A 24,634-nucleotide genomic window follows, 5' to 3' on the forward strand; every position below is an offset into this window, starting at 1 on the left:
CAATATTTCTACTAATAGCAAAAGCAATTTGCTCGAATCAAACAAATGTATGGAGCGACGGCTCCAATTGCTTTACAAGATTTTTGAAAATAATTTTATACTAGATATTGCATAGAATAATAAGATAGAAATCAAATACTCTATCTGGGTGCTGCCTTTAGGTTAAAAATAATATAAGTTTGTCCCTACTAGACAGGCAATGAACCTTACTAAAAATCAACACAAGATGGATGTGTAATACCCAAGGTATCCTAGTGAGCCTGGTAAATCTCCGTTATCAGGCTTATATAAGATTTTTCTATCAAGAAGACTCCCTAACATTGTCTTGATCTCAACCAAAGATATAAGACTTGTGAGGGAGTGTGCCTCCTCCTACTTTAATAAGATGGGAGGGAGGGCTAATGTAAGTAAAAAGGAGAAACAACAATAGTTGCATCATTATTCTTAAAAATTACCGTGCAATCTCAAAAATTTTGATACAATTCAAAAAGGGATAATAAGTGTAAAAATCATTCACAATTGAAAGAGATTTTATTAAATTTTAATGTAAATGGTAGCAGCAAGGAGGAAAAAAAAATTCTTGAATTAAGAACTCATCTAAAACCCATTTAATATAGGAACATTGTTATCATTTGATGCAAACTACGGATTTAGGTGAGCATGTCTAACATACATAGTATTAAACAACACTAAATTCGAAGCAACAACACCTTATGAAGTTAGACTTCTAGCTAAAATTTACTCATTTGTATGATAAATTTTATTCTTTAAATCTCTTAGGACATCAACACCAAGACAACTTTGGAGCGGCCCATATGAAAGGTAAAAATATGAAAAAAATTTATCATTAGTCCTCTATCTTTAGACGCCTTTCAGTATATTAACACTGGCATCAAATTGAGAAATGCCAAACAAAATGACAAGTCATTGTGGTTGGCACCACCAAGAGTGTGCCTTTATTGAAATTTAAAATCATTCTGGCTAAGGTGTCTGACAAAGCAAGAAAGAAACAATCTTAGGACTAAGTTGAATCAAAATCTGAGATGGTATCTCCTGGTTGTTGCTCCGCAATACCTAAATCTATAAACCAATTGGAATAAATTTTTTTTCTAAAGGCACATACATTCAACTCTAATATGCATAATACCTCATGTTAAGCTTTTTTTCCTTACGGTGTGCTTGGTGTTGAAATCCCCAATGACAAACCATGACAACTAGACTTCTCGAATATATCATAACTTAGCCCATAATTATTATTGTTCAACTTAATCTGTGTTGGCATGCGCAATTGAAGAAATCAATAATAACTGTCTAGAAAGAAAATTATCATATAATGTACTCGATTAGAAATAGCTATGATATCCACTTTTTTGATGCAAGAATATAAACAATGGTAATACCATCAAAATAATCATCCGCTAACACACAACTAAAACACTAGCCTCTACCACATCTACAAAAAAACAACATTAGCCATATCAAAACCTATAACGATTTTTATGAGAATTACACTTACTCACGCTGTCCTGCTAAATGAATCCCAAGCAATAATCTCGAACTGCATCCTTAAAAGCTCATATTTAATTTTACATTATTAATTTAATCATATAGTGCTTGCCCTTGCATATTCATGTTCAATGGAGAGATGGAGATTACTACAAGAGGACACTCTTCCTAAATATCCACAACCACATCTATATAATCCTACCCAATAAGGGAGATTTGACTATTGGTATTTAATAAGTTAATTTAAGTATAGAGTTTAAATGGTAATTAAAACTTATCCTATAATATAACTTAATTTTAACTTACTCTCGTGCACTTTAAAATCAAACTATCATAACTATTATATTTTCATATAAAACTAGCGATGATTTATTGACTACCAATATTTTCTACCATAACTAATTTATAAAACAACCAAATTGGCCCAACCATTCTTACCATCCTCTAAGTCAATTTATGTTTTAATTAACAGTTGACTAAGAATTGTAATTTGGTTTAGTACACGGAGGTAAGTTAAAATTTGGCTAAATCATGTCATAAATTATAATTTCCTCAAAATTTAAATTTATGTCAGTCCATTACTGTCTTCGTTAATAAGACTATTCAGCTTAACTATTTATTCATGTCTTACATATGAATAAATAGTGATAAGAAAATGATATAACTTTATCTCACCACTCTTGAGAGTTAGAAAAATACGTATAGATTAAAGTTATGCTTGTTTGAGCACATTTATGCATATCTTTATAGGAAATGATGCTTGAGTGCTATTTACGAATAAATAAAAGTTAATTCGAAAATAAGAAACACTAATGCACAACTAAACCGAGTTAGCTTTGGGAGAGACAGGAGGGTATTTTGGTAACTAGCACTATGGTTAAACTGGACCAATCACGAAATTTGTACTGTTTTCCGAATTTTTCCTATAAATATTACAGCACTAACCCTAAAGGTACCAAATTCGTTCTCTGGTCTCTCGTGTTGATTCGAAGCTTTTCTTCCTCTGCTCTCTCGTTTCGCGGACGACGACTGAACGAGCCCTGGGCCGGGGCGGACGTTACCGGCGACCGGTAGCAATCGAAACGGGTACTTTCTATCTCTCTCCGTTGTATGATTCGTCCTCTCTCTCTCTCTCTCTCTCTCTCTCTCTCTCTCTCTCTCGGTAGCGTTGAATTGCTTTCTGGCTTATGGTCCATTTATTGGTTGGATGTGTCTTCCGCTCTTCCTCCCCTCTTGGAATTGGATTGGTTAGATATCAGATGTGATGTGTTTGGATCCTCATAATTGGGTTCTTAGAGCTTCCAATGCGACGAGATCTGATCTAAGTTTCTGAACCCCTCTGTCTGCATCTTTGATCGCTTTCGGAGCAACATTTGTCTCACAGTTGTTAGGAAAAGAACCGACCTTTTTGTGTTTGAATTGTTCTTTCTGTGCTCAATATTGCTGCATACCTAATTTTGATTTGTTTAGTGAATTTTTGGGACATCATACAATTACGTTGATATAGAACCAAATCCTTATATTGACCTTGTTTGCATTTTTTTTCCAGATGGCACTGCAGGAAAGTCTCAATAGGTTTAAGCAACAACAAGAGAAGTGCCAGTCGACGCTTGCTAGTATATCCCGAGCTGGGTCTTCAAAAGAGCCTCATACACGGAAGGCACCCCCTAACGCAGTCAGTTCCTCTGCATCTACAAAAGCGCAGACGCCTGTCAAATTTTCAAATGACACAGAAAGGCTACAACACATCAATTCCATTAGGAAATCCCCCGTTGGGGCACAGATTAAACGTGTTATTGAGATACTCTTTGAGGTATAATGTAACACTGCAATCTAGCCTAAGTATGACTAGTTGTTGGATTATCCGCTCCTTTTATACAAATATCATATTTTCTGATAGAACTGTACTTGCTTTTGTGAGTAATTCTTAGCATGCTAGGTTGGAAAATCCTATTTTTACATTAGGTTGGTGGATTGAGGAGTTAGGTTCACCAGAAAGTGTTGTTCCCTATGACCTGTGTTCTGATCATAGAAAGATTTTTGAAGTTGTGACAAAGCTCATAATCTGCTAATGGAGAACTAGGAAAAACTGTTCTTAGGTTAGATAAATGGAATGAGAAACTGTTCTTAATCTAGGAATGGAATTTCTTAGATATCTTTTAGGGCCTGATGGATGCCCAACTCTTTTCTATGAGATATAACCACCATGAATAGGAGCCTTAGCCTACTTTATCGAAGCTCCAGAGATGGAGTAAATAGTTGGGATCTTAGGAACTAGGAACCTGCATGCCCTAACATGATCTGATGCTTAGGACATATGATACTTTCTTCATCATGGGATGTGAACCTCCTACATTTCTCCTGCTTTTTTCTTCTTACCTTCAGATCCTTAATGCCTTATATATACCTGTGGTGAATGTTACTTGGAAACACAGGTTAGACATCCAAATGGCTTTGAAAATAAAAGGCAATGATTTTTTTAATGCCGTCTTGATGTCTCAGATGGGTTTAGGCACATTTTCTTCTTTGAATTTACTAGCAATATTTGTTACTCTATTCATCAACCTACAACCTACTATCAAAGTTACAGTTCGACACACTTAAACGTTATTCTTTTTTATAATCTTGTGCTCTATTATGGAATAGGACTACTATATTCTGAATATGTTTTGATGTGTGCTAATTCTTTAAATTTTGGCAGACACGGCTAGCTCACACACCAGAACAGATAAATGAAGTATGCTATGTAGATATAAGTGGTAATAAGGCTGTCTTCGACAGCCTGAGGAATAATCCCAAAGTGCATTATGATGGGAGGCGATTTTCTTACAAGGTAATTACCTTTTAATTCTAGAACTGTAATGCATATATGAGAGTAAGTTGTCTCGTTAGATATATCATCAAATGGTTAGTTGAAGCACTGGTCCAGTGTTATGGTCCTTCTGGATGACCTCATATACTGTAATTTTGATATGCCTTTAACAGCAATAACTGTTCACTCAATTAGCCTTGTTTTGCTAATCTTATGACCTTTCCCCTTGAAATACTTGGAAATTTTAATGGGAAAGCCTTGAAAGTTGACAGATGAATACTTTTGCTTTTAGAAGTTCTTTTATATTATTAAATACATTATGGCCACCTAAAACATGTCTCACTAAATAGCATAATTGAATTGAGCGTCAAATAGTAACTTGGGTGCATAAAATTCTCATATACTGGAATGTAGCTGTATTAAGACCCTACTAAATTCCGTGGTTCTTTAATTTTGGATTTCAATTACTGAATGCACGTAGATTTACATCAAAGGCATCACATACAAACTCCAGTTGTACATTTGTGCTTCTGAATGTTTGAAAGACTGACTTGGTTTGATCTTTTGCAGTCCAAGCACGATTTAAAGGGAAAAGACCAATTGCTTTCTTTGGTCAGGAAGTTTCCAGAGGGCCTTCCTGTTGTGGATGTCAAGGATGCTTACCCATCTGTTCTGGAGGATTTGCAGGTTGCTTCTAAATTCCTGCCACGTTTCCTGTTTTTATATGATTATAATGTGTGCAACTTATAGCATATGGTGAACTTTTTATTCCTTAAGAAAAAGAGAGTTGCAAGGCTATATGATAAATGAATAATTGCTCTCTGTTCTAGGAGAATTCAGTGGAACATATAAGTATGTAGAATCTTTGATAATCTGTAGAGTGCTCTACTAATGAGAATCAAGATGAAATCATACTGCGCTAGATTTTGCACACATTATAGCATTAAAGAGTAAAATGATGTACTTAATTCTATGCTATGCTACACAATTTTCTTAAATAGAATCCACATGCTAGAACCCTTTCTGGTGATATCTCAGATGCCATGTTGACTTTCTTTTCTATAATTTTCTTTTCTTTGGTATTACAAGTAGAAGCCTGTTGCACTTAATTCTTGCAATAATTATTTGACGTGATCATGACAGTATCTTTCAAAGAAGCCTAATGCTACTGGAGAGATTGTTGCAGACTTGCAGTAAATCTTCCAGCTAATCTGTCAGAGCCAATCATGAGAATCTCTCTTGTCACCTTTTAGTTCAAACAGAGAGACTTTTTTTCCTAATTATCTTGTCTCCCAAGCTGTTGCAATAAATATTGGCTGTTAGTAGTTCATCTACATAATTCTACCACTTGGTAGGACATCATTAGTTTCTTCTGTTTAATCCCAGTTCATGAATGACATTTAATGAAGGATTGTGTATGCAGGCTTTGAAGGCAGCAGGTCAAGTCTGGTTGCTGTCTAATATGGACTCACAAGAGGATATTGTGTACCCCAATGATCCAAAAGTGATGATTAAGGTGGATGATGACCTGAAGCATCTGTTCCGTGGGATTGAACTTCCACGGGACATGGTTGATATTGAGAAAGATTTACAGAAAAATGGCATGAAACCAGCAACTAATACTGCTAAGAGACGGGCGATGGCCCAGGTACATGGGATCACCCCTAAGCCCAAGCCGAAAAAGAGGCGTGAGATCAGCCGAAGGACCAAGCTCACCAATGCGCATCTTCCTGAGCTTTTCCAGAATTTGAATGTTCCAGACTCTTGACAATTGAATCACCTTATATTTACATCCAGTTTAGCCTGATTTCCTTTTGTTCAAGGACATGTATGTACATCATCTCCTCAGAGCATAAAGTTTGTACACAATATCCTACACAGAACTGGCGATGGGAGTGATGAATATAATATTTTGTTGTTGGTATTTTTTTTTTCTTTTTTGACAGAAGTGGGAATTTAATGACTCAGTTAAACTGTCGCCTCTGGGATTTAAGATCGAGAATTCTTCTACAACATGAGCCCCCTGAATATCTGAGCTCAGTCCTGTTGCCATGGTAACTACAATCTAGTTGCAATGTGTGCTTTTCTTCGTGTACTTAGCTTCTATCATGGAGAAATACTTAAAAAGCTTACAGTGGTTTGTTGTCAAATGTTCAGATTTTGGTATGGTTAAAAAATAGGAAAATGGAGCCTACTTTCCTTTTTCTGCTCGTACTTAGCCGATCTTAATTTCATGACATTTCTCTTATATTAAAAAAAAATCATCACATTCCAATATAGCAACCCACTTTGTGGATCAGTTTCGCTAGCCCAATATCTTTGTCAAATCACCTCAAGTTTTTATCTACTTAAATTGGTATAGTAAAAAAATTAAGCCCCATGGATGATGGTCGATGGTGGTAGTGTACACGAGGAGTATATTCTTTTAGCATCGAGTCGACGTGATATTTTTGAGACCAATTACTCCTGAAGTGCGACACAAACCCACTTCTAGCAATCTTAACCTACTTGAAGACCGTAACTTGCAAAAAACTACTTTGTCTCTCGATGGGCAAATGTTGAGAGATGTGCATGAGAGCACCTAGACGAGTGATGATATTTAATTAAAAAAGAAAAGAAAATAAAAGGAAGACGTGATGAAATATCCACAAAAAGAACGATAAATACAAAATAATAAACAAGGTGACATAAAACCATAAGCTACAACTGATTAAATCATACTAACTTATGAAGAAAATCATGGATTTAATTTCCCTTGATATTTACCGGATTTTTTTAGAAGAGCTAGTTGATTGTTTGACCTATATATAGGAATGACCTAGCTTGTTTATTTAACCTATAATCTATGGGTTTCTGATCGATTAAAAAAATAAAAAAATAAAAAAATAAAAAAAAAGACTCTGGAAGAAGAAAATAAGTGATAATGCACCCATAGAAAGGTCTACGAGATTCAAAAACTATAGAGAAGCTGGAAGAATAATGGAAGCCAACTGCCTACTATCTTCTTAAAAATCAATTTAGCAGGGACGCCAGACAACTGATGCAGGTTACAGCATCATGCTACCGTTACAAACCCTGCAATCAACACACTTTTCCTAGCCAACAGTATATGAGATTTCTTAGACAACTTCCTACAAAACAATATAAGTTAATTTTCTAATGTCAAAAGCTAAGAGAGATCAATTATTCTGAGATTTATGATAATCTTTCCCCCAAAAGATGCCTTCAACCTTGACACTTCTGTAAATCTTTGATGGAACTAGCCATGCATCAAAGTATCAAACTATTCAAGATTTTCTAATCGAGATGCCAGAAACAACTATGAAACCACTCTTTTCAACAAGGAGCAATATTTAAGCCAAATCGTAACAAGTTATTAGAAAGAAAAAGAAGATAGCACATAGACTAGATCCATCGGAAAGAATTATACATATTCCCCGTTTCAAGTATTTAGTCCTGCAAGCAAGGTTCGGATGATTCCGAAGCTACTGTGTTCTTGCAACTGGCTCCAGAGCTTCAATCATGACCACACTATTACCCCTGATAACCTACAACAAATTTAAATGAACAAAATCAATAACAATCGAAGAAAAAAGAACTAGGAAACCAATAACAGAAGAAAGCTACTTGAGCAAAAGAAATCATGTGAATCCTTATATCCTTTTCTTCAGAAAAGAGAATTTGGCTTACGACTTGCCAAAGGCTCTATAAGTCTGGACATATTTACTAAAATGCATTCTTTTTTCTTCTCCAAAGAAAGAGTACTGAAAAAGTGAGGCTTAAACAAGCCTCATAAACATTTCTATGATAAAAGCTAGTAAATAATAAAAAGATACTACACACACATAATTAATCAAGATAATTTCCAAAGTAAACCTACCACCATCCCAATGTCGTTCTTCTCGTTGCCATTGACCTCCACAGTATTGTCAATCACCAAGTTCATAAATTGATCAAACCCACGAAGAGTACCAACAACAACACGGTTCGCATTCAGCTTGACTACAAAGGTAGTTGGTTGCAACCATATTAGCATAAAACTCCACCATGGAGAAATAGAGGGATAAGGAAGAATTAAATGACCAGACAAGCATTAGTTCAAGTTTCTGGAGAATCATTTACTTTTTCAATTGGAAGAAAAGTAATAACCATTTACTAGCATGCTCATCTTGCTGAAATCATCGAAAAACTAAATAAATTCTGCCTGAAAAGAATGAAAATGAAAACCATCCAACAAAACCTAGACTAATCTCAAATTCCTATAGAAATCCTCAACACTTAAAGGGTTATTTACTTATTTTGAGATCAGGCCAGGCAAGAAAATTAAGCATTTTTCTCCAGGAAAAGTAATGATATCACAACAACACATTTCTCTAATTTCTATTTTATTTATACTTCATCAAAACCATGGTGCTAAAAGTCCACAAGTTAACAGAAGAAACTGGGAACTAGAATTGAAAAATTAAAAGCAAGTAATCATGCAAAGAGTCGCTTACTCTGCAGCTTCTTGTCCATGTACCTATTTCCCGTTTACAAATCAACCAGAAGAACAAAAATCAAGAGTTAGTTATCATAATTAGCAATAAAAATCTAAAACTAGGATGAAATAGAACTCACTTCTTGAGATCCGGAGGCTGACCAGCTCTACTCATCTTGCGAGAGAGAGAGAGAGAGTGTTGGGATTTTGGCCCCCAAACCCTAAAGCCCTATTTGACAACAGCCGCAAGCGGGGGGGTGGGGGGGACGGGTCGAATCGGGTTTTAGATATAATCCGAATCCATTCAACAATCGGCTTTAAAATTGAAGTCTGTGTTCTTATAAGGATAGGACCGATTTCAACATGAATGAAACGAATTCGGCATTAAAGCGCAAGATTTGCCGTAGCATAACACGGCAGAAGCTTCTCAACCGCTGCAGTCTTCTGTTTTTCCAATACCATATCTTCTCCTCTCAAATCTCCATCACTTCCTTTCTCCCTTTTTTATAACAATATAACTCCTCTTTCCATCTCTCCAAATTTTCGCAATCCTCGTTCTTGAGCAATGTCTCTTCGTCTCTCCTCACCACCACCTCCTCCTATCTCCCGCTTCTCTTCGCTTTCCTCTCAATCCCCAACTCAGTTCTTTTTCTCCTCGCAACTACGGAGTCCTCTCCTACGATGCCACTCCTTTAAGAAGAAGGAAACCAGCTTCGGCGACCGCATCCTCGACTACATCGAAGGTGAACCAAAGAACCCAATTACTATATCTAGCAATTGAATCCTTCGTTGTCTTTGTTATGTCATGGGAGGTTTCTTTCTTTCCATTTCGTGTGGATGTTGAAACATTTACTTTTGGATGTATAAACCTGCAAGGTCTTTCCTTTTGCCGTGAATATCCCTTATTTAACTTTCTGGTAGCCGATATTTAAAAATCTTAATTACACTTTAGCCGCCTATAAGGCTAGAATATTGGTCATTGCCACATATCATTGGACTTTCTTTTAACAATTTATCCATCCATATCAGAACTAGCTAGATGACCTATTTAGGTCTTATTCTTTGTACTTTTGGTCTTGTTGGTTGTGTGGTATCAAAATGACCTATGTAGCTTATTTTTAGGTTGTGTTCCATAGCAGAAGAAGTCGAGGAGAGGGGCTAGAGTTTATGTCTCGTGTACTTGTTTTTTAATTGAATGAACTACAATAAGGGTGTCTGATAATACAGTAATATCGCTAAAGTTTTCAAAGGCAAGGTCACCGGCAGAAAAGGATGGTAGAGTAAGATGGCTATCATATTAGGGGAATTTCATCCAACATTTTATGAAGGTAAAGTCCACCAAAAATTGTGGCTCCTTGTTGTGGTTGGGAATTTGAGTCCCTTTAGTGTCATTCTAATCCATATACACATTCTGGATATTGATGTTTGCTAGATCAAAAAGCCATTTGACTATGGAATGATTTGGCTGCAGAAAAAATTCATCTTTTAGAAGTTTATTTTTTGTTGAATGTATACTAGAATTTATTCAAGCAAAGCTTTTAGAAGTTTATTTTCTGTTGACTGTATGCTAGAACTTGTTCAAGCAAAACACGCGTTCTTTCTTACAGATAATGATTTTGTCTAATCGTGGACCTTTAAGATTTAATTTTATTTATGTTTTTGTTGTATTAGAAATTTTCCATTTCATGTTTATATTTGCTTACTAAGTGAAATATGCTCATTCCTTTTAAATGGATAAATTATGGGTAGTTCATATATAGGTGGGCCTAAGTTGAGGAAGTGGTATGGAGCACCAGATTTACTTACACAGGATGGAGGTCTTCAATCTGAGGAGGATGAATATTCAGGTTTAACTAGCGAAAAGTTCCAGCATGAAGTTTACTTTTAAAGGATTCTGATTTTCTTTTCATCATACTTTGGACTGAAGCACAGAAAGTGAGGAAGCTAGAGATGCTGTGCTGGTGACTGATGGTGAAAGTGAAATTGGTCAGGTTGGCACTCTAGACTTGAATTTCTTATCTCAGCTTGTAAAATAAGTACTGCATTTTACAGTGCCAAATTATCTATATTTATTTATTTATTTATATTTCTCGTCCATCATTGTCAGAGTTGATTATCACCGGATATGCACCTGCATCATACGAGTAATCGAGTTCTCTTCTTTTTACTAATTGACAAGCTCCTGATCTTATTGTATTGGTTATTTTTAAGATGGTAATTCTTTCGCTGATTCTGAAGCGTGCTAGAATAAAAGCACTAGTCAAGGATAAGCAGGCTGCTGTTGATTCCTTTGGAACTTATGTTGAGGTACCCACTAATATTTTTTTTTGCACAATGAAGTTCTTATGTGAAGTTTATTTGCCACAATCACCTTTTGCTCCTGATGTGAAATATATTCTGAGGTACTCTAGACCTTAATTCTCACCTTGTTCTCTTTCACAGTCTTTGGTTGGAGATGTGAAAGACAAATCCTTTCTTTCAAAAGCGTTAAGAGGTGTTCGTGCAATAATTTGCGCTGGCCATGTATGTATATTGAGCACTTGAAATTCGCTATGCTAATTCCTGTTCTCTGCATTCTTTAGTTTAATGGATTTTCTTGCAGAGGCATCATACTTGTGTCATTTTTTATTCTTTGTTCTGGTATTTTTTTGGAGACTATCCATTTTAAGATGATCTACTTTAAGCCAAGGTTGCTCAAGTTAGTCATTGACTTTGGTTGGGTGTTGGACTTCTGAAGAATTTGATGACTTCTTTAGTAGAATTTGATAACTTCTTTAGTACTTCTATTTGATGGTGTAGATTCTGTCCAGTTGAGTTGATATCGTACATGTAGCAATTGTAATTTTGAACATTTTCAGCCCTCAAATAATGAGGCATGTGATCGTCTTAACTGGTTAGTGAAGTGCCATCTTGACCAAGCACCAAGGCCTTGTTTAGTTTCTAGTTAAGGGAAAATCTAGAGTAGCTATTCTAAGTTATGATGCATGGTTGTAAACTAGAATGGTTGTGCAATAATTACTTTTGATATAATATAAAGTTGAGATAAAAGTATATATAAGTAGAAATTGACTCAAGTACTTTTGTATAAAAATTCAAATCATAGAGTTCTTGTTTCTTGTAGGTATGCAGTACATAGTTTCTTGAGTAAAAAATAAGATAGGTGGGTGCAGGAAAGAGGAGATATGTGGAAAAATTGAGTGAGAAAATTGAGCAAAAACTTTTTGTTGTGGAATAAGATAGGTGGATGGTAGAAAAGAGGAGGGAATTTTTGACATAACATGTGAAATGACTTTTTACCAAATCAAGAGTAAACTTATAATTGGGGTTATGTGTGGAATAATTTGAATAGTGTTGCTAACGTAGAGTAGGAAAATTTTGATGTTTGCTTACAAATCTAGAGTAGCGTCCATAATCTATAGGAGGAAACTTCCTAATCAAGAACTAAATGGGTGCCTAAGGATTAGATAAACAGGAAATGAGATCAGTCTGCAACAATTGACTTTCAATGGCAAAGACTCAGTGGACATCAAATAATTTGGTAGAGAAATAGAAGAATGGCTAATATGGCTATTTAGTTATAAGTATCACCCTGATATGTGAGCAGAGATTTTGTGCAATTATCATAAAGACTTCATATGCACTCAGGTAGAGAATACCTGCAAAGTTTAACGAATATTGTTAACTGTTTAATTATAAGCTTGTGAACTTTGTATAATTGCATGCTTATCTCTTTTTTTTTTCTTTTGAAATGCTGCTCCACCTTTCAAAACTTCAATTCAAGCCTTCTTAGAGAGATGTAAAGACTGGACTTTCTGATCTTTTGATAGGATGGGTTCATTTCTGAAGTTGGGCTAATGAAAGGTGTGCAGCACATTATTCTTCTTTCCCAGGTTCTCGCTTATCTTACGTTTATGTTCCTCTAATTCTAATCACCAGTGCATGCATTATGTGTACTAATCCTGGGTTATGAATTTTAATAAGGTTGCAGCTGGCTGTTTATAGAGGCAGCAGTGGACTGCAAGCTATACTATATAGCAATGTAAGGAAGCTGGCAGAAAGAGATGAAGAAGTGGTGACTACATCAGGGATCCCATATACAATAATAAGAACTGGTTCACTGCAAAGTACTCCTGGTGGCAGTCAAGGTTTTAGTTTTAAAGAGGTATAAGAAACTACAACTGACTGCAAGTACAGTTGCATGCAAGATTAAGAATGCATTGTGAATCATCCTTATTCTATCCTACTAGCACAAACAGGAAGAATGGTGAGATAGAACATTCTTGAATTATCTTATTAATAACCCATTTCTGCATTGCTATGGTCTTCTAGTGCAATTAATTCAGTCAGTTATTTTGAGATTAAAGGAATATATATATACATGTTTTCAACTTCTTGTGGCAAAGGACTAATATCTAACACCAATCCAAGAAAATGGATCATATCAGATGTCTTGTTTGAAGTGAACCAAGCCACCTTTAGTTGCGAAAATTTATCGTATATATATATGAACCATGTTCAGGGTGTAGCAGCTAAGGGAATAATAAGCAAAGAAGATGCGGCCCGTATCTGTGTGGAGGCACTTGATGCAGTTCCAGCAAAAGGGCTGGTTTTTGAGGTCAGTTGGAACATACTGTAAAGTTTTTCTCTTCTTTTTCTTTTTTCTTTTTCACAAAAATGAACAGACTGTAAAGTTATCTTTAGTTTTTGTTCCTCTTTTCATTTCATATAATTGAAAAACAGCATGTCTCATGTAAGAAAGATGACTAATGAGTATTGTTAAATAATTCTAAGGTGGTAAATGGCGAGGAAACTGTTCCAGACTGGCAAGAATGGTTTGTGCAGCTAATCAAGAAAGCTGAAGAGCTGTAATGACAATGAAACCCTAGATCAAAGGCATTTCCGCTCAACCTGGCAGAGCTAATTGGAGATCATTCATTAAGAACGAGAATGGATAATCTGATAACAAGGCCATTGTATGGTAGTACCTTAAGTAATACATAAAATAAACAACTGCTGCTAAATCTACCAGCTATATGTTTTTTTCTCAAATTACCATCCACTAGATATATCTGTAATAGTTGTAGATTAATGGAAGATGCTTGCAGAGGACCCATTATTTGTCATCAAGTGAACAATGTATCATGCCTGTTTATCTTTTGATGCTGCATTCATATTTTACTTTCATTGTTATTGGTAATCTCTTAAATGAGGGAGGAAGATTTTTTTTTTCCCAAACACTACTAGAGCTTCTTGCCTCTTCTCAAATAATTGTTTAGGTATAAAAAAATTAGGTGTAATTCACAGTTTCTCCATACTGATCCCAAATTTTTGGAGTTTAGATGGAAGTGAAAGAAGTTTTGGGATTGTCCCGAATGGGCAACCATTTTTATCTGTTAAAAACTTGAGAAATTTATCAAAATTATCATGCATTTTATCTTTATTGTCACTCACACCCTACCGTATCAATATTTATCATTCATCCAAGAAACATCTTGCTGTTATTTTTTTTTGTAACAGATAGTTATTATATAGTAAGTTAAATTAGCTATAAATCTATAAATGTAAAGTAAATTTAATCTCCCTAAGGGCTTTTTTTTGTTAGGTCAAGGTAAAATTAAAAAGACAACAAGATTTTGAGGCTGAGATGAGAAGTATTTTAGGTATTTTAGTTTCTTATTCTTAAATATAAAAATATTTTTTATTCTGTTAATTATTTGAGGCATTAATGATCAACAATGATCTTTTATGTTGCAAAATTCACCCAATCTTTTATTTGCTTTACAAAACTATCCAAACTCCGTGTATTATTATTATCTACCGATTCCGCTAATGAAAAATATAAAGAACTCACACAATAGTAATAACAAAAGATTAGACTTTTACATAATTACAACTCTTAAACTTTTGAAACAATTTTCGTACCATATTATAATTACCACTAAAATTATTAGTCGCTTTCAAAATTATTATTCTAGTTAAATCTAATTAATCACTATCAAAATTAAATTTATATTTAAAATGATCATTTATTCATAGATAAATTGTTAAAATGGTTCGAAAGCTATTGAATGTGTACCCGTTCAAAAAATAAGGATACTTTAGCTATTCACTTTTAATTTTAATAGCTATAGGATTATTCTATTACTATTTTGTTAAAAACTAATCAGAATGCTATTTTCTAAAGAGTCAAATAATTTTCAAGGCAATTATGGTATTTTAATAACTATACGTCTAAAATAAATAATTATTCGTCTATATGTTATACAACACAATCTTCCTATTTTCCCTAATTTTTTCAAACGGCTCTCTCCTTCGTAAATTTGAATTTCCCGACCTTTTAATTCCAGTCGAGAGCCTATAAATAAATAAATAAATAATTAATTATTCATCAATACGTTATACACAATTTTCCTCTTATCCCTAATTTTTTTCAAACGGCTCTCTCCGTAAATTTGAATTTCCCGACCTTTTAATTCCAGTCGAGAGCCTATAAATAAGCCCTCTCCTCTCTTCCTCAATTCAAATTTCTCTCCTCCTTCCGTCTGTTTCTCATTTCAAATTTCTCTCTTCTCCTTTCCTTTCGTCTATTCCTCACTTTCTCATTTCAAATTTCTCTCTCTGCTCCTCCCTTTCCTCTGTTCGTCAATTCAAATCTCTCTTCCCGTCTCCGCGAGATTATGATCATAGATGGAAGACGGCGGCGGTCTGAAATGGTGGTGGAGGAGAACGATTCTGGTATTCTTCTCTCTCTCTCTCTCTCTCTCTCTCTCTCTCTCTCTCTCTCTCAGTCTTGGGCTTAATTGATCGTTGGATTTGAAATTGGAATTTATTTTATGTTTATTCTTTATCTATCTTTTCTCCTCTCTTTCTTGTGAAATTGCAATATGGCTTCTCCACATTTGTAGGAATAATTCTTGGTCATTTAACGTTGATCATTTAACGGGGTCCTAGGGTTTCGTTCAATCTTCCCTAGATTTAATTTGTTTTCGATTTAAATACGGAATTACTTGTGTTCTTGTCCATTCTAATTTGATATTCTATTATGGCTCTCTCTGTCTGCTGTTTCCCCAATTCTTTTTTCATTTCCATTTCACCTACAAAGACTGCACTCCAAGATTCTTCATTGCAACAATGAAGAGATCGACGAGGATACCCTTATTGCTGAAGCCTCTCTCTGTTTTCGGTTTGATTTTTACCCTGCCCCCCGCGTTTTATAATTCCTATATTCGTGATTGGGGTTTTAAACGTTTTGTATCATTGTTTCATCTCCTCGTTATTTTAACCTCAAAAGGTAAATGCCATATATTTCATCTCCTCGTTACTTTGTAGTATCAAGCTTTATTTAATGCAAACTAAGATGTATTTGATAATTCCCTGTGCAGCGTTATTACCATTTCTTGCAGTTTCAAGAAAATTTAAAGCTCTACTCCACAATAACTCCCAGCTTTCCTCTCTGATAAAAATCGGAATTCTAAGTTGTTGGCATGACAATTGGCTTTCACTTTCAACTTGGTATTCTTCTATAACTTATTATTGATGTGGGTTTTTCATTTTCAGTGACGATCAAGAAAGTCAGGCGTTAGCTGTTCTTTACTGAATCTGAAATGGAAGAGATGAAAGAAACATCCGATCATTTCTGTATTAGGTTACAAAGTTTCTTGGTCTTATAATAGCATTCGTGTTGATCTGATCATCCCTCCCTAGGCTAGTATTGCTGGTGCAAATAGGATCTCCTATGAGTCTGACAAATTACTTTCTGTATAAGTATCAAGGAATTATCTTTCTTAATGGAACCCATTGTAGAGAAATGAATAGTTTTTTAGTGACAATCAGAAAGAAAAAGTTACACCGTCAGCAATCATTCATTGAATCAGATGTAGAAGAACTGTAGATGCTGTTCATTTCTCTACTAGGTTACTTCATAGTCCTTTGGTCTTCTAGTCAAACTGGTTGATTTGTTTGTCCCTACTAATCACAGTATTACTGTGGCTGAAATCCACCTGAGGATCATTTTTACCAAAGCCTTCAGAAATATTATCTCTCCAATGGGCAGGTATGTTCTTGCAATATCTCCTTTTGCTGTTAGTATGATTTTATATAAATTAAGAAATAATGGCTTAAAATGATGTCATTTTGCAGTGTTAAAGACAATTAGAACTTGTTTCATCAGAGCCTCCATTAACTAATAGACCTTCAAATCTGAGCATATCCAGACAAGGTAGGCTTTGTAAAGGACAAGTATCATGTTAAAAGGTGTCAAGATCATAACATGCTCTTTGTTTCTTCACTATCTTTAAGTCATCAAAAGAATATAGATTTTAGGAACAGAGACTCTCTCTTTCTAGCTAGTTTATGAAAACTATTATGAAGAGTTGGGTAATAGCTTTTGTTCTGATGCATATAAGAAGTGACTTTTGCTTGTTGTGAATAGGGATTACTTTCCTAATTGTGAGCTTAAAGCTGCAATCATTATGTTGTTCTGTATCACTTTTAGTGAAAATAGGAACTCCTAACAATTAGTTTTTGTATATGTATCGAGGAAGCATCTATATTATTGGAATCCATTTCCCGTGCACATTAATTTATGTTGCCAGTGATTCATTGTTAGTGAGTAACAAAACATTACAATCAGGATATACTAGAATGTTACATTTTTCATATGCTACCTCAATGTATCTTATGTATGTACTTTAAAAGTGAATAGGTTAATAATATATGTTACTGCTCTAGGAAGTGAGTTTGTTGAGCATAAACTTGTAAATAATATAATTTGATACTTTACTAGTAACAGTATGTTTTCATGATATATGAAAATATTTTATAATATCTTAGGCCTTTCTAGATTGTGAGCACTTCTACTTGGTGTATACTAAAACTAGGATCACACACATGTTTGCCTCGGACACAATTATTAAAATACTAATTCATGATATGAGTATATTTAGAATATTCACAAATGTAACCGATAGAAGATCCAAATCTAGTATAGGTTTGGAGATAAGAGAAAGGAGTAGAGGAGAAGAGGAGAAGAGGAGAAGAGGAGAGGATTTTGGTACATGTATTTCTCATTGAATGATAAAGGGGCATTTGCCTTATTTATACAAAGTCACCATATATCTAAATAGATAAATAAAATAAAATCAAATAACTCTAATACCCCCCCCCCCTCAAACTCAAGATGGATCATAAACTGAGAGTTTACTAACTAAATACTTAAAACATGGAAGAAGAAGTCGGCAATCTGGTCCTCAGTTCTAAGGCGATGGAGAGAAATGATGCCAGCTCGGTACTCCTGACGATTGTAGTGCATATCGACTTCAATGTGCTTCATCCTCTCATAAAAAATAGGATTTTCAGCAAGCTTCTTAGCACTATCATTATCGACATAAAGAGGAGTTGGGAGGGGCAATGAAACACCTATATCATTAAGGAGGCGACGAAGCCAAACAATCTCTTTAGTCACCGTACACATAGCACGATACTCTGACTCAGTATTAGAGAGAGGCACCACATTCTGGTTTTTACTGCGCTAGGAAATTATGGTCCCAGAAAAATACAAAAGCCAGTAGTAGACTTCCGATCAGACTTGTCGCCAGCATAGTCTGCATCGAAATAAACCCGCAGAGCTAAAATGGAAGTTAATGGCATGAAAAGAGAGCGAGTAATGGTGCCACGAATATATCGAAGAATACGAATAAGAACAACATAGTGGGCAGTTTGAGGAGCCTACATGAACTGAGTGACAAGACTAACTGCATGAGAAATATTAGACCGGGTAATAGTCAGATAGACGAGTGCCCCAACCAGTTGACGATATCTAGTCGATTCTGGAAGAAGTTGACCGTCATCGGGTTGAAGCTTCACATGAAGCTCGACTGGGATAGTAGCGGGACGAGTGTTAGTGATAGTAGCACGACTGAGAATGTCTCAAACTGACTCTGAAGATGCTGCTGAAGAGAGCCAATCCCGGCCGAATCATCTCCGGTGATAATCATATCATTGACATATAGAAGGAGGAGGACCCGACTCTGAGCAGAAGATCGCAGAAACATAGATGGCTCAAAGGGACTCTCTTGCAATCTGTAGGCTGTGAGAACGCTATGAAGTCGATCAAACTAGGCACGAGGAGCCTGCTTGAGCCCATAGATAGCTCGTCGTAATCGACAAATGTGACCTGGGAAAAGGGGGAAACCAGGTGGAGGATCCATGTACACCTCGTCAAGAAGACCATGAAGAAAAACATTCTTCACATCCATTAAAGAGGCCACTGGCGACTAGAAGCAACAGCAAGAATAGTACGGATAGAGGTCATCCGGGCAACAGGAGCAAATGTCTCCTCGTAGTCTATCCCGTATTCCTGAGTAAAGCCCTGAGCAACCAGATGAGCTTTGTACCTAGCAATGGATCCATTAGGCCGATACTTGACCTTAAAAATTCATTTGCAGTTGACAGGCACAATGTCAGGTGGGCGGGGGACAACATCCAAAGTATGCATCTGCTGAAGGGCCTGAAGCTCATCTATCATAGCCTGCTACCACTCTGGAACCTGGACGGCCTCACGATATGACCTGGGCTGAGGGGCGGAGTGGATAGCTGCAATAAAGGTGTGAAACTGAGAAGAATGTGTAGCGGAAGATATTAGAAAACCATACCAATTGGGAGGGCGATGCTCACGCTCCGGATAACGACGAGCGAGTGCAGAAGCCGTCACATTAGAGAATGGGATGGTCAGAGGGACACTACCTGTAGGGGGGAGGCTCAATTGTAGGAGGGGGACACGACCTATGAGTGTAGAAGTATGGAAAGTTCGTCATGGGAGGGGGGTACTCCTCTGAAAGAGCGAGAAACTCAGCGAGAGAGCGGTCTGGAGTGGTAGGTGAAAGTGATAATAAATGAGTGTCAATGGGTAGAGGAGTATCAGGCAAGTGGGGGGCAGATGGTGGTGCTAAAGCAGGGACATCTAAGGGGACGAAAGATAGGATAGATGTAGGAAGATCTAGACAAGATAAGTTTGAGGGAGCCAAAGTATCGAAGGTGAAAAAATGTATCTCTTCTAGAAAAGTGACATGACGTGATATTCTTAAACAACGAGCATAAGTGTCATAACAACGATAGCCTTTATGCTTAAGACTATATCCTAGAAAGACACATTTAGCTGCACGAGGGGACAACTTGTTGCGTTCAGCTAGAGGAAGAAGAATAAAATAGGTGCACCCAAAGACACGAGGACCATAAGATGGTGAAGTACCATAGAGACGCTCGTACGGGGTCACACCACCAAAAACTGAAGATGGAGTTCGATTGATTAGATAGAAAGCAGTAAGAAGGGCCTTAACCCAGTAAAAACGAGGAACAGGAGCCTCAAAGAGAAGAGCACGAGTGATCACAAGAAGATGACGATGCTTTCGTTTGGCAACACTATTTTGAGCAGGGGTATAGAGACATGACTGCGGAGGTAAAGTGCCGGCAGAAACACGAATGGAACGAATCTCAGGGGAACGGTACTCCTGAGCACCGTCAGACCAAGAGATCTTAATAGATCGACCGAACTGAGTATGAACCATAAAAGAGAAATCACGATGGATCTGACATACCTTAGAATGCTAATGCATAACGTAAATCTAGGGAAAACGAGAGAAATCTTCAATAAAACATAAAATATATAGAAAACCAAGATGAGAAGAAAATGGAGGAAGGACTCGAAATGTGAGAGTGCACAAGATCGAAAGGTGAATCAGAGATACTTTCACTAAGAGGAAAAGAAAAAACCCGATGTTTTGCCAACCTATAGCCGGTACAATGAGACAAATAAGAAAAATGACTACTGCCTAATGATCTAGACTTGGATAATGTCTTGAATCGTTGACTCAATACGTGACCTAGACGTCGAAGCCATAGATCTGAAGGAGATAAGGGAGTGACAAGACAAACACTAGGGTTAGGTTGAGAAAGATGAAGTTGGTCTAGATAGTAGAGTCCATGAATCTCAGAGGAAAGGTACTTCTGAGAACTGTCAGACCAGAAGCTCTTAATGGATCGACCGAACTTAGTACGAACCATATAAGAAAAATCACGATAGATCTGACATACCTTATAATGCTGATGCATAAGGTAAATCCAGGTAAAACGAGAGGTCATCAATACAACATACATAATATAGAAACAAAGACAGAAAAAAGTGGGGCGAGACCCCAAATGTGAGAGTGCACAAGATCGGAAGGTGAATCAGAGATACTTTCACTAAGAGAAAAAGAAAAAGCCTGATGTTTTGCCAACCTACAGCCAGTACAAGGAGATAAACAACAAAAATGACTATTGCCTAAAAATCCAGATTTGAATAATATCTTGAGACGTTGACTTGATACATGACCTAGACGTCGATGCCACAGATCTGAAGGAGACAGGGGAGTGACAGGAAAAACACTGCGACTAGGTGGAAGAAAATGAAGCTAGTCTAGATAGTAGAGCCCATCAATCTTAGAGGAAAGGTACTCCCGAGCATCGTCAGACCGGAAGATCTTAATAAATAGACCGAACTGAGTACGAACCATATAAGAGAAATCACGATAAATCTGACATACCTTAGAATGCTGACGCATAAGGTAAATTCAGATAAAACGAGAGATGTGATCAATAAAACATACATAATATAGAAAGCCAAGACCAGGAAAAAGGGGGGCTGGATCCCAAATGTGAGAGTGCATAAGATCGAAAGGTGAATCAGAGATAATTTCACTAAGAGGAAATAAAAAAGCCCGATGTTTTGCCAACCTAGAGCTAGTACAAGGATACAAATAAGAAAAATGACTATTGCCTAAGGATTTAGACTTGGAAAATGTCTTGGGACATTGACTCGATATATGACCTAGACGCCGATGCCACAGATCTGAAGGAGATAGGGGAGTGACAGGACAAATACTGCGGCTAGGTGGAGGAAGATGAAGCTGGTCTAGATAGTAGAGCCCATAAATCTCAGAGGAAAGTACTCCCGAGCACCATCAGACTTGAAGATCTTAATAGATCAATCGAACTGAGTACGAATCATAGAAGAAAAATCACGATAGATCTAACATACCTTAGAATGTTGACGCATAAACTAATTCCAGGTAAAACGAGAGAAGTCATCAATAAAATATACATAATATTAAAAACCAAGACTAGAAGAAAGAGGGCAGGACCCTAAATGTGAGAGTGCACAAGATCAAAAGGTGAATCAGAGATACTTTCACTAAGAGGAAAAGAAAAAGCTCGATGTTTTGCCAACCTATAGCCAGTACAAGGAGACAAACAACAAAGATAACTACTGAGTAAAGATCCAGACTTGAATAATGTCTTGAGACGTTGACTCGATACATGACTTAGGCGCCGATACCACAGATCTAAAGGAGGTAGGAGAGTGACATGACAAACACTACGGCTAGGTGGAGGAAGATGAAGCAAGTTTAGATAATAGAGCCCATCAATCTCAGAGGAAAAGTACTCCCGAGCACCGTCAGACCAGAAGATCTTAATAGATTGACCGAACTGAGTACGAACCATAGAAGAGAAATCACGATAGATCTGACATACCTTAGAATGCTGACGCATAAGGTAAATTCAGGTAAAACGAGAGATGTTATCAATAAAACATACATAATATATAAAACCAAGACTAGAAGAAATGGGGGGCAGAATCCCAAATGTGAGAGTGCACAAGATCGAAAGGTGAATTAGAGATATTTTTACTAAGAGGAAAAGAAAAATCCCGATGTTTTGCCAACCTATAGCCAGTTTAAAGAGACAAATAAGAAAAATGACTACTGCCTAAGGATCCAGACTTGGATAATGTTTTGAGACGTTGACTCAATACATAACCTAGACGCCGATGCCACAGATCTGAAAGAGATAGGAGAGTCACATGACAAACACTGCGGCTAGGTGGAGGAAGATGAAGCTAGTTTAGATAGTAAAGCCCATCAATCTCAGAGGAAAAGTACTCCCGAGCACTGTCAGACCGGAAGATCTTAATAGATCGACCGAACTAAGCACGAACCATAGAAGAGAAATCACGATAGATCTGACATACCTTAGAATGCTGACCCCAAATGTGAGAGTGCACAAGATCGAAAGGTGAATCAGAGATGATTTCACTAAGAGGAAAAAAAAAGGTTTGATGTTTTGCTAACCAACAGCCAGTACAAGGAGACAAACAAAAAAAATGACTACTACCTAAGAATCCGGACTTGGATAATGTCTTGAGACATTGACTCGATATATGACCTAGGCGCTGATGCCACAGATCTAAAAGTGATAGGAAAGTAACAGGACAAACACTGCGGCTAGGTGGAGGAAGATGAAGCTGGTCTAGATAATAGAGCCCATGAATCCCAGAGGAAAGGTACTCTGGAATAGCGTCAAACCGGAAGATCTTAATAGATCGACCAAACTGAGTAAGAACTATAGAAGAGAAATCACGATAAATCTAACATACCTGAGAATGCTGACGCATAAGGTAAATCTAGGCAAAACGAGAGAAATAATTAATAAAACATACATAATATAGAAAACCAAGACTAGAAGAAATGGGGGGCAGGATCCCAAATGTGAGAGCGCACAAGATCAAAAGGTGAATTAGAGATACTTTCACAAAGAGGAAAAGAAAAACTCGATGTTTTGCCAACCTACAGCCAGTACAAGGAGACAAATGAGAGAAATGCCTACTGCCTAAGAATCCAGACTTGGATAATGTTTTGAGACGTTGACTCGATACATGACCTAGACGCCGATGCCACATATCTGAAGAAGATAGGGGAGTGACAGGACAAACACTGCGGCTAGGTAGAGGAAGATGAAGCTGGTCTAGATAGTAGAGCCCATGAATCTCAGAGGAAAGGTACTCCCGAGCACCGTCAGACCGGAAGATCTTAATAGATCGATTGAATTGAGTATGAACCATAAAAGAGAAATCACGATAAATCAGACATACTTTAGAATGCTGACGTATAAGGTAATCTAAGAAAAATGAAAGAAATCATCAATAAAACATACATAATATAGAAAACCAAGACCTAAGGAAAGAGGGACAGGACCCCAAATGTGAGAGCGCACAAAATCAAAAGGTGAATCAGAGATATTTTCACTAAGGGGAAAAGAAAAAACCAGATGTTTTGCCAACCTATAGCTAGTACAAGAAGACAAACAAGAGAAATGACTATTGCCTAAGAATCCAGATTTGGACAATGTCTTGAGACATTGACTCGATACATGACCTAGACGCCGATGCCACAGATCTGAAGGAGATAGGGGAGTGACAGGAAAAACACTGCGGCTAGGTGGAGGAAGATGAAGTTGGTCTAAATAGTAGAGCCCATGAATTCGACTACCGGTCCCAATCCTCTGGCTTGTTGACGTGTCCTGCACAACACACAAAGTAGAAGAGAAGGACACAGTATAACCAGAGTCAGAAAGCTGAGTAACAGAAATAAGGGTTATTGTAAGACCAGGAACAAGCCAAACATCAAATAAAGTAAGATGACCAATAGGATTCGTGGTCGGAGTAATGTAACCAATGTGAGAGATGGGAGTCCTATCAGTAGTATGAACATGAGAAAGAGCTGTGGGGGTAGGGGTGAGACTAGTGAAAATGGACGAGTCACCAGTCATGATGTGAGATGCCAAAATAAAAAATTCAAAATTTTGTCATACCAGTAGAGGCACCAGTGAAGTTAAGGCTCTCACGACTGACCAAAACACAAGGTGCTATTAGAAGAGACAACCTATCAAACACCTTGAGGGTGTTTCGATTCTTTTTTTCTGACTCAGGCCTTCGTCAAACACCTGGTGAACAGTGTTGTTAACCT

The 24,634-nt window shown here is 36.8% G+C and overlaps 3 protein-coding genes across 4 annotated transcripts in view; 2 read left to right on the forward strand and 1 right to left on the reverse strand.

Annotated features, from left to right (window-relative positions):
• The first annotated feature begins 2,472 nt into the window (after positions 1-2,472).
• On the forward strand, positions 2,473-6,242 carry LOC140775109 (uncharacterized). The gene is made up of 5 exons (XM_073118370.1): positions 2,473-2,592; positions 3,056-3,319; positions 4,208-4,339; positions 4,889-5,005; positions 5,742-6,242. Exons 2-5 carry the CDS (start codon positions 3,056-3,058, stop codon positions 6,084-6,086), a joined length of 858 nt encoding a protein of 285 aa, XP_072974471.1. The 5' UTR covers positions 2,473-2,592; the 3' UTR covers positions 6,087-6,242.
• A 1,383-nt stretch (positions 6,243-7,625) lies between these two features.
• Positions 7,626-24,634, reverse strand: part of LOC140773415 (probable small nuclear ribonucleoprotein G) — a 30,985-nt gene continuing 13,976 nt past the window's right edge. The window contains exons 1-4 of one of the 2 annotated variants that reach the window (XM_073115955.1): positions 8,936-9,066; positions 8,815-8,837; positions 8,199-8,320; positions 7,626-7,866 (exon numbers count right to left, since the gene is read on the reverse strand). In XM_073115955.1, the coding sequence (XP_072972056.1) occupies positions 7,804-7,866; positions 8,199-8,320; positions 8,815-8,837; positions 8,936-8,970 (243 nt within the window). In that variant the 5' untranslated portion in view covers positions 8,971-9,066 and the 3' untranslated portion in view covers positions 7,626-7,803. Of the gene's footprint in view, positions 7,867-8,198; positions 8,321-8,814; positions 8,838-8,935; positions 9,067-24,634 lie in introns of those variants that run through there. The other variant, XM_073115954.1, reaches the window with a different exon arrangement.
• On the forward strand, positions 9,277-13,982 carry LOC140773413 (uncharacterized protein At5g02240). The gene is made up of 9 exons (XM_073115952.1): positions 9,277-9,538; positions 10,556-10,642; positions 10,728-10,786; positions 11,007-11,102; positions 11,238-11,318; positions 12,623-12,685; positions 12,784-12,957; positions 13,315-13,410; positions 13,587-13,982. Exons 1-9 carry the CDS (start codon positions 9,361-9,363, stop codon positions 13,662-13,664), a joined length of 912 nt encoding a protein of 303 aa, XP_072972053.1. The 5' UTR covers positions 9,277-9,360; the 3' UTR covers positions 13,665-13,982.

The sequence above is a fragment of the Typha angustifolia genome, chromosome 13 (genome assembly GCF_048772165.1).
Source record: "Typha angustifolia cultivar Huaian chromosome 13, ASM4877216v1, whole genome shotgun sequence".
NCBI lineage: Eukaryota > Viridiplantae > Streptophyta > Magnoliopsida > Poales > Typhaceae > Typha > Typha angustifolia.

Coding starts and splice junctions, on each gene's coding strand:
- LOC140775109 (XM_073118370.1), top strand. CDS start 3,056: ATGGCACTGCAGGAAAGTCTCAATAGGTTTAAGCAACAACAAGAGAAG. Junction 3,320..4,207: donor TTATTGAGATACTCTTTGAG/GTATAATGTAAC, acceptor AAATTTTGGCAG/ACACGGCTAGCTCACACACC. Junction 5,006..5,741: donor CTGTTCTGGAGGATTTGCAG/GTTGCTTCTAAA, acceptor TTGTGTATGCAG/GCTTTGAAGGCAGCAGGTCA.
- LOC140773413 (XM_073115952.1), top strand. CDS start 9,361: ATGTCTCTTCGTCTCTCCTCACCACCACCTCCTCCTATCTCCCGCTTC. Junction 12,686..12,783: donor ACATTATTCTTCTTTCCCAG/GTTCTCGCTTAT, acceptor ATAAGGTTGCAG/CTGGCTGTTTATAGAGGCAG. Junction 12,958..13,314: donor AAGGTTTTAGTTTTAAAGAG/GTATAAGAAACT, acceptor AACCATGTTCAG/GGTGTAGCAGCTAAGGGAAT.